Source organism: Apis dorsata, unplaced genomic scaffold (assembly GCF_000469605.1).
Source record: "Apis dorsata unplaced genomic scaffold, Apis dorsata 1.3 scaffold_631, whole genome shotgun sequence".
In the NCBI taxonomy this organism is placed as follows: Eukaryota; Metazoa; Arthropoda; class Insecta; order Hymenoptera; family Apidae; genus Apis; species Apis dorsata.
Genome location: NW_006263826.1, coordinates 475,797 through 486,213, shown reverse-complemented (window position 1 = coordinate 486,213; position 10,417 = coordinate 475,797). Strand labels below are relative to the sequence as shown.

General features: G+C 39.7%; 2 protein-coding genes across 3 annotated transcripts in view; one reads left to right on the top strand and one right to left on the bottom strand.

Annotated features, from left to right (window-relative positions):
- Positions 1 to 645, bottom strand: part of LOC102679964 — a 7,697-nt gene extending 7,052 nt beyond the window's left edge. Inside the window, exon 1 of the mRNA XM_006621454.2 lies at positions 177 to 645. Within this exon, the coding sequence (XP_006621517.1) occupies positions 177 to 320 (144 nt within the window). The 5' untranslated portion in view covers positions 321 to 645. The remainder of the gene's footprint in view (positions 1 to 176) is intronic.
- A 3,762-nt stretch (positions 646 to 4,407) lies between these two features.
- Positions 4,408 to 10,417, top strand: part of LOC102678862 (prohormone-1) — an 8,951-nt gene continuing 2,941 nt past the window's right edge. Inside the window, exons 1-2 of one of the 2 annotated variants that reach the window (XM_031513376.1) lie at positions 4,408 to 4,745; positions 8,426 to 8,539. In XM_031513376.1, coding sequence (XP_031369236.1) covers positions 8,435 to 8,539 — 105 coding nt within the window. In that variant the 5' untranslated portion in view covers positions 4,408 to 4,745; positions 8,426 to 8,434. Of the gene's footprint in view, positions 4,746 to 8,425; positions 8,546 to 10,417 lie in introns of both variants that reach the window. The other variant, XM_006621443.2, reaches the window with a different exon arrangement.

Below are 10,417 nucleotides of genomic sequence, written 5' to 3'. Positions count from 1 at the left end.
ATATTTTTTTTTTTTAGAAAAAAAAAAAAGGAATCGAGATACAATGATTGAAATATCAAGAAACGATATCCAATCCAGGCACGTCCCACGAGTTCGTAAAATTAGCATATTTTCGGTAAACGTTACGCGTACGTGTGAGTAGCGAGAAGTTGCATTGGTGAATGTTAGTTACTCACCGGATATTCGTCGTACTTGGTCGAATAGTCGGGATAATCGAGATTGGCCGGGGCGTTCCTCTTGCTGAGAGCACGCTGCTCGATGGTTGCAGCGATCATGGGCACTATCGCCACCATCAGCCATGGAATCACTACTTTGCCCATTTCTCTCCCGAGAAATATACGATTATTTAATTACGGGAACGAATTATCGCATCCGAAATCCAAGATTTATTTGTTTTCTTCCTCTCGCGCGGAGGATGTTGGATCGAGGATCGAAATCGCGGCGATCGCGATAAACGCGGTGAACGCGAATAAGATCGAGTACGAGAGTGTGAGAAAGAGAGAGAGAGAGAAAGAGAAAGAGTCCTGGCACGATTCTTCTTATGAAAATTGAAAAAGGAGCGCGTCGCGATATAATCGAGCGACGATTATATATCGAAAGATATCCTGCGCGTTGCTTGTCCCAGGAAGACGAAGGACGTACTCGAGGACGCAATGTGACGCCTCGAGCGGCAACCTCCTATATATATGTGTACGCGTGGCTGACGTTACGCAGGCGCTCGAGAATATATCCGATCCGCGAAACCGCACATTATCCTCCGATTCTCACGTACCGCCTATTTTCTTCCATTCCGTGATATCCGAAAATTTCGCCCTCCTCCGCCGCGAATCTAATTGGCAAAACACTCGTCCTCCGCGAGTCTGGAACAATGGATCGCGTACGAAAAAACGCGTGGACGAGAAGAAAAAATCTTATCGAGGATGTATACTATGTATAAGATGTAAGAAGACAGCATTGCAACGATTAGGATTGGAAAATCGGGAGATCGAGAGTGGGCAAGTTCGCGCAGGCTTGACGTCGAAACGCGTTCTATATGTGTATAGTATAGTAGGTGTAACGAAAGTTTCCAAGTTAGTGATCGACGAAGAATAACGTAGATACGAAAATTGAGTTACGCGGAAAAGTGGAATGGAAGAACACGCACGAGATTGGCAGATTCGTCGCAGAGGCTTCGAACGAATCTCGTGAGAGAATAGTTTGGAAGTCGGAAATTGGTCGGGGAATTATTAACTTGGATTCCAAAGTCGGAAAATTTATCGGCACGATCTTAATCCCCGCTCTTCCTAATGAGAGAATTCGCCCTTTGTTGTTCTTTTATATATACTCCTCATCGATTACTGTACGTTACTGTTTTCAATGGAATCGAATTAAACAAGCTTACTGAAAGCGTTTGTTTGAACAGAAAGAGAGAGAGGGAGAGAGAGACATTTGTCTTCGATTCCATTTAGCAAAAGGAAAAACGGGAAAAAACGAGTGTCCGCTCGAGCAGAATCGCAAATGCGACAGGTGGTTCACGAGAAAGAAACGGATCCGTATAATTAACCGAGTTCCAGTGTCACGTGCCGATTATAATTAACGACTAACACGCTCTGGTGGCCAGATACGTGACCGATGTCAACTTTCTCGCTTCATTTTTATTTTTCTTCTCTCTCTTTCCTTCCCCCCTCTTTCTTTCTTTATCTCTATGCGCGCTACTCTTTTTTCTCTTTCTTCGCTTCGATTCGTTCGACAAATCGATAAACGGAAGCGAGTTTGAGATATTAACTATTGACGGGTTGATCGAGGCAGAAATCGCTATCAGTTTTGATTTTCCGATCAACTTGATCTTACAATATTACGGGAATAATTAATTTTTCTTTTCAAAAGTTTTCTTCTTTTCGCGACCGATTCTTCTATGTATTTATAAGAATAATCGCAATGTATCGTGAATATATGCGAGAAATAGAATTGTATCGAGAGAGGAAAAAAAGAGGATCGTTGAATATTCGAAAGAGAAAGGAAATATCTTTCTCTTTTTGTGTATATTCTTTTCTTTTCTTTCTATCGTTTTTCCTACAGATTCTGAATGTTTGATAAAAACCGCGAATTCACATGAGCTGTGCAAAGTTTTTTTTTAATTCGTTATCGAATTAAAAATCACAGCCAATTTCCAATTTTTTTAAAATTTCGATCGATTCGAAAGAAATATCGCGTGGATTCTGTCACCGATTCAACTCGTTCCACCATTAATTAGCTAATGACAGAGATGCGATCTGGATTCGTATGTCGCGGAATCGGACAACAGCTTTGCAACTTCGCTTTGAAATAATAGGTCGTAACGTGATTTGTGGTTTGTCATCGATACGTTTTGCACAATACGCAACACGCGCGAAAAATCTCGTTCCGTATTGGCCGTCGACGAACGGGCCAATGCTCGCGACCCAACGAAATTGAATCTTCATTCTCGACAGAGAAACTCGGTAACCGGAGCTTAGTGAAGAAGAGAAGGGGAGAGGGAGGAGGAGAGATACATGTGGCGAGAGCGACGATTCGCGAGAAGGGAATTTAAGAAATGACTGGCGTGTGCGTTAAACGGAGTTTAACGAGCTCGACTCGTGCGCTAATGGGTCACTTACCATCACGGTGATGGCGGTTATAAAACGACGAAAACGACAAAAACGCTTTTTTCCTCTGCGGGAGAGGACCGTTCCATCCGTTACATCCAATCGAATAGATTTTACGGTTGACGTTCGCTTCGTTGAAAGAGGAAAAAGAAAAACGAATATCGACATGTAGAATTTTTACACGCGTCGCGTGTAATTTTTCGCGAGAGAAGTTCGAACTTTTGATCGAGAGTATGACGCATCGTACGAGTTTCGACGAATGAAAATAATTTTGTAATAAGTTTGAAAAATCGGAGGAAACGCGAGCGTCCGCGACATCGAAAGTCAATCAGAGTAGAGAATGATCGGATCTGGGTAATGGAAACTCGGCCTAAAGGTTTTTCTGATACCACTCAACCACCCGTTGCGATCCCTCTCCTCTCTCCTCATCACGGTAACCGAGATATTTCTTTCGATTTACGAGAATCGAGAATCGTAACTTGCTGCATGTTTCTTTCCTCTCTAATTTTAATCATTTATCACTTTTTCCGCTCCGTCACGATCCCACGTCATGTATTTTTCTTCTCGTAAAGTTAAAATATTTATAGATAAGAAAGAGTCTAGGGATCGACAACAAGTTTCAACACCACTTTTTAATACCGCGTGAAATGAAATAAAAATACGAAGAAATTTGTTCGAGTTGGTGTCTCGAATTACACGAGAGAAAAAAAAGAGAAGAAGAAACAAAGTTGAAGAGGGTTGGGGAGCGAGAGCGTGAAGAAAGAAGGAGAAAATTGTTGATTTTATCGACCGCGAATAAAAGGTTGGAAAAAGTACGATTTAGAATCGTAGCTTGCAGGATAAGTTACAACTTCGATAAAGAAAATACCTTTCAAGATTTGCTCTTTGCTTAGGAATTACCGACATGATTTTCGACCACTTCGATAAGCCAATCCTTCGTTACTAGCATACTCTATTAGAAATTTTTTTTTTCTTTTTCTTCTTCCTTCTATGAGAACGGGAATTGCAACGAAATTCTAACTTTAACGATATTTTAAATTATTTAAAATTAAAAGGGAAAATAAAATATTTAATTAAACGTTTCGTACGGATGACACAATTGCGAAAATTATTTAACACGTTTATTTCGAATATTTCGTTTCGTTTCGATCTCGAAAATAATAATTATCGTAACTAAAGTAGGAGATGGCCATTTTGGAAGTTCGAATTCGTCTCGAACCACGAAAGCGAGAAATCGAAATGTTTTTCAAAGGGGTCTTAACGATTCGCCCTTCGTTACAAATCCCTTTCCGTGGAAATCGTGGGAGAAACGGAAAGAGAGATCCAATTTCGTTCAGATAACGACGTTGGTCCATCATTTCAGAGTTGCTATTTTTCGCGATCGATTCGAGATCGTCTCTCTCTCTCTCTCTTTCTCTCCTTTCTTTCTTCAAACTCGAACGTCTTGCCCACTCGCGTCGAAAAATGGAAATAAAAATGTTTACGACAAGTGGACAACCTTTTTTAACATCTTTCTTTAATTGCCTTCGGTTAATTATCGAATCGCGTAACTCTTTTCTTCGAACTTTTTCTTCGTACTTCTATCGCTAGTACGTAACGTTGCGTAACGAGAAAAATAAAAGAACGAATAAAAAGAAACAAAAAATATATTTTTAATCGCAAATTTTAACACTCGTAGTCTTGTGGTATTCGTCTAATATTTGTAAAGAAATGTAAAACGATCGAACGATAGAATAGAGCAAGAGAGAAAGGTCTGACCAAACAATGATACGTTCTACTGCGGCCTGAGTCGATGCTACGATACCGAATTGTCTCGTTTCAAGGGCTCGATCGTGGCGAGATAACGCGAGAATTGTGTTTACAATTTACACCGACAGGTTCGCGCACATCTTGACATCAGAGATACCATCCATAGTTGACGAGTGACAGAAGCTTCGAGACGGTGAAACGCGTCTGCCGTGTGTATTCCAATTCCTATGTAAAATTGTGATGGATGAACGTTTTAAGGCGTGTTTCTTAATGGTGTTGTAAACTCGAATTGTATATACGGAATCGAAAGAAAAAAAATGAGACAACGCGTTCAAAGTTCAGTTATAGAAATGCTTAATTAGCGACGATACGACCAAGCATTGCTCGTTAAAAGTTACGTAAAATAAATTCTCTCGTAGCTTTCGAATTTGTATTATTTCGTTCGAATCGATTAATCATCGATCCATCGATCCTCTCTTACATGTTCTTTACGTAATCAGCTTATCCAAATTTGCCTTCGTTCACGCTTAAAATAGGCGAATAGGAGAAAAAAAATCACTTATTTTTATATTAATTATATATATATATTTAAATATATATTTTGTTTTGAACAACTTTGCAGTTAATTTCTCTTCCGTTTTTGTTTAACAAGCATGTATAAAAGAAAATAGAAGAGAAATTCAATTATCGATGATTGATGTTATTTAAGACGATCGAATTTATCAATCTCCAACTAAATTTCTAGCAATCCTGATTAATTACGTTTTACGAATGAATTTGAACGTGACTCGTTGTCGATTCGCTCGTTCGTGGTATCGAAATGATATTTTCCTCGATGACGCGATTTTTTATTAAATTACGTAGAATTTCAAGGAAATTCCCCACGCTTCCACGTAAATTTCCTTCTTTTATAAGGTGTTAATGCAAATTCTATTTTTTCTTTTTTTTTTTTTATTGACCAATATTGGCAGATCTCGTGGCCCAACGGGAACGTTATGATCCAATGCTTGGCCGTCGTTTGAGAATCTCAAAGGGGAAATAAAGATTCACGATCGTGACCAACGTTTTTACACACGAATCCATACGAAACAGTTCCCAACTGGGTTACAACATAGCGATTATTTAACGAAATATCAGCGAGCGGAATAAAAAGTTGAGAGGAACGCGTTTGGAAGAGCGAGCGACAAGATCCGTCGGTGAATGATGGCCCGCAGCTTTTATCGCGTTTTATCATATCATCGTTGTTACGATCACGTTTTCTCCAATGTTGATGGCCTATCTCTTATCGGTCACCGATTATCGATCGTATACTCTTTTATCACCCGGTAATCGGAAAAAGTAAAAATATCAACTTTTATCCATTATTTGTTTATTCGTTCATCGCGTTTCCTTCTTTACAAATTATTATCAATCAATTTTGAAATCGTCAAAGTTTTAAATCAAAGAGAAAGCGCGTTCAAGAACAATTTCCAAAGAATTCTTTCCTGATTCGATCGATGAGAAGCGGCTACTATTCGTCGAAACGAAGATCGTGGAGAAGAAACGTGTAATGCAACACGGTCGAGTGATAGATACGTGACCGGTGGGGAGGGGGAAGGGAGGGACGTGGCAAGAGAGCGGAGCATGCCGGACCTCGCATATCTCGGGGGATGAGCATTCCTGCCTCTTGCCCACCGCCAATTTCTATCCCGGCCGCCGCATTGTCCAGCAATTCGTCCAGCAATTCTGTTCGCCCGTCAGAATGCACACGATCTCCGGACGGTGGTTCAAAAATATCGTTCATCCCCCTTACGTGGAATTGAAAATTACCACGTAATTTGTGCACTCGATTCGATTTTTTTTATTCCTTATCTCTCGCTCGCTATCAATAATAAAATTGCGTTAACAACGAGACTTCCTTCGTCGCTTCCTTCCTAGTTGCGAGCTCGAGTCTCGTGGGTCTCGTCGTTTGATTCTCGGGATTGATTCGAACGGATTCGAGTTCCGGTTTTAGACGTTTATACGCCGCGGTTCAGTGATGTTGTCCCATGGGGGGCAGGGAGGGAGGGGAGAGGAGGAGGAGGAGGAGGAGCTTGAGAAGAAAAGAAAGCTTTGATTCGAGAGCGTGGAAATATTAATATCGGCGGTGGACGAAACGCGTGATCGTGGAAAGAGAGTGACTTGTGAGCGGGGGGAGAGGGAAGGGGGAATGCGGGTTTTCCACCCCCATCGTTTCCACCACCACAACGCCACCGACCCAGTCCCTGTCTCGGATATAAAGTGGTCGCGTGCTTGCAAGCTCAGTCACTCTGTCGCTGAAGCACCGATCCTCGCAAGCACCTTGCTCGCCCAAAAAAGGACCAACCACTCGAGCTAACGACGCAACCCCGATCTCCATTTACCGAACAACAGGTATATTTCTTCTTTATCTTCTTTATCCCCCTCTTTCGCCATTCTTTCGAGTTTCGATTTTCGAAGATAATGGACAATTATTAAGCTGTTAGACTCGCGAATAGATTGGATTTCTTCCCAATTTTAAATTTACCATATAATCGCCTTTTTACTCGAGCTCGTAATTTTTACTCGAAAAATCCCCGATTTCACTGGTTTACGTTATGAATGTCGTTGAATGGTGATGAAAAAGTAGGCTCGAGTATGATAACGTTTCGAATATAATTATATAAATAAATGTCGTAAATTGTTTCGCTTAGACGAGACAATGACAATTCGTTCGATCGAGTTAAAAAAAAAAGTGTTTGCCAGCTTGGGATGGATATATAAGTGTATAGATATAGGCGAGCGTCCATTTCGAGGGAGAGGAAAACCTGTTGCCTAGGGAGCCGTGCAAATTACTCGTCTATTGTCTTGCATTGTCTTTGAAGATATATATATATATATATAAAGCGCCTATATAATTATACTACTTTTTGTTTTACGTTTTATTCGTTTTACAACGATGCATGCTCGTTAAATCAATCCAACTATTTTTCGTTTGATTAATAAATAGAGAATAGCGATATTTTAAAAATTGAAGGGGGATTGATATGGTATCACTCGAGAGAATTCCTTGGATGAATTATGGTTCTGTCAATGACAGGTAGAGTGGTTGTCCGTTATTCATCGCGGCAGAATCCAAGTGTCGACCGCGAACGAATAAAACCAACAATTTTGACATTGATCAAAATATTCCATTAACCGATCGATCCCGTCCATCAACGATATACGTAAAACCGCATGCAACGTTGTCAACGTTCATCCGCCTAATTTGCTTCTCTAAAATACATGTGTATTATTATTATTATATATTATATATTATTATATATATATATATATATATACTCTCCATTAATTCGTTTAGAGAAATTAATTCTTCAATCCGACCGAGACACGATAAATTTGCTTTTCGAAAATGAGAAATTTTCAGTAACCGAATACGAGAGATTGCATTCTCGACAATAGTCTCAGAAGTGTCCGTCCGCGCGAGCAATCGTCGATAATCCGTTAAAAAAGGAATAACGCACGAGGCGAGGAATAGCATTTCAAAAAATTCCACCAAGAAATTAACTTTTGCTCCCTTTCGAATCGAATAATAAAATCGTGCTTTATTGAAATTCATCGGCTTTTATCCGATCGATTTCTAGAAAGTAGAATCTCGCCTTCTGTATCACGCTGTATCAATGGCCTTTCGACGTCGCTTCAATCGTTCGATTTTTCTTTCGAACGTAATCAACGCGGTACGAGTCGTCGCCGGATACTTTTAGAGCTTCCCAGCGAAGCGAACTGATACGAGCGATCGTTACTCGTGTGCCATCACGCTATCTCGTGTTATTATCGAAAAAAAAAAAACGCGCGCATCGTTGCACGTTGTTAACAGGGAATAGATATATCCAGAATGCGAATATACACATATGTAATTTTGTGCGATCGAGAGACGGAGGCGTTCACTTGGATATTTTCGCTTTTCTCGTGTCGCATCTTTTTTTTCAATCTTTCATATTTTCAAAATCGATAATACGATTTTTTTTGTTAACAATTAAAACGATTTAATTAATCCGGATTGACGAAATTTGGTTTGTTTTTTCTATGTTACGCAGGATCGAAATATGTCGTCGTTACGAATCGCCATGTTTCTGTTCGTCGTTCTGATGGTGTTGATAGACTGCTCAACGGCCATCCCGGCAGCCGACAAGGAACGATTGTTGAACGAGGTAGACGTAAGTAACGAAAATCCTTCCCCTCCTCCCTCCCTCCCTCCCTCCATTCTCGCGATAGTCGTTCTTTAGAACGTTTTTATTTTAATATAAAATGGCACATAAATAAGAAAGAATATAATATTCGTAACGAGCGAGCGGCGGTAATATTAGTCGAGAGAATTCCACGTGACCGAGTCGAGCGAATGACAAATGTGCCTCGTTACCCCTCTCACCCTGCCCTCAATTTTACAACGAACACAAGTCGCTACGAACAACTGTTCTTGTCTTGAACTCGTTTCGAGAAGAAGAAGAAAAAAGTCTTTTCCTTCCTCCTGCTCTCTTTCCTTTGTCGTTGTATATTTATTTATATACGTCGTTGTATATTTATTTAATAATTAATTCCGGATCGATTGACCGCGATTTAAAAAAATATAATCGCGATCAAAACCACCGCAGCTTTTGCTGCGGAAATTAATCTCCATTTCCGGTTAATCAGTTAATTGCAATCAACCGTATATGGGATGGGATAAATAACTTTTAACATCGCTCTGTATCCATTCACGATTCAATGTGATATGTATATTTTTGCGGAATAATTTTTTGGAGAATAGGGGAGAAAGTTTCGAACAAAGAAAGAATAAGAATGGAGAGATTCGTATTAGAGTCACGCATCTTTCGAAGAAATGGAAAGAAATACAATTCCGTCGGAAATTTATTTGGCACACTAGCGACGACAGTGAATCGCGTTTTTTTACAATATCCAGAGAGGAGTTTTTTGGTCGTTATTATGCCAACTGTTACCCTCAGACCCGTTCAAACTCTTCGTATTATTCTCTTCCATCCTCGAAAGAATGTTAATAACGAAGCTACCTTTACCTCCGAACAGTCATTTATTCGAGTCCTTTCTCGATATATTAAACTTTTCTACTGTTACATGTATATACGATTTTACCGATCGAGGTGAATTCTCGAATTCGAGATCATACGGTGAGATCCTTGAACCGCTTATAATTGAAAGGGAAACGAGAAACCTGTTGCTCTCGATGTTTCAATCTATTTTCTTTTCCAGATATCGAGTTAAAAGCTTATCCGTAAATAAGTAAGTCTCGCGTGTAATTCGTTCAACAGTTCGTTCGTTCAATCGTTTCGATTTTCCTTTACTTCGATCACGAGAGAATTATTGAGAATCGTCTTCTTCGATCTTTCGTGCTTCTCCTCCTTGAGATTTGAGAGGTGAGAGAGAGAGAGAGGGAGAGAGAAAGGTCTCGTATAGGGTTAATTCAGAATTGGCATATCAATGTTACCGCAATGGTCGAGTGTACGGGTGACGTTAACTGCGCAATTAACGCTACCTCTGATAATCCATAGATATGGGTTTAATCGCGCGCATCCTCGGGATGATCAAAGACAAAGGATCCGTTTACCATGCTACGCTCGCATAGTTTCAAGCTGGCCTGTCGTCCTGAATTTTGAACCCAGAAATATTACACTGAGATTACTTAACATATATATATACATGTATCTTTCTACACGTGTAGAATATATATATTTAACCTTCATTTTTTTACCGTTTATGAGTACGATTTTTTTTTTCAATGATAATGGAATTATTCATCGAATCCAATATTTTATCCAATAATTTATCCAATATAATTTTTAGAATTATTCTTAGAAAAATAATAATTCGTGGAATTGAAATATTTCCAAGCGGACGATATAAACGGATACTGTTTCAAAAGAGACAAATTGAATTTCTCCGGTTGAAGGAGATAGAAACGGATAAAGACTCGTGTCTTTTGCGGTGGATAACAAAGTAAATTGCCCGTCTAACGAACTTGACTACCGATATTTGCGAGATAATTTCTATTCCAACGAAATTATTATTACTCGGTT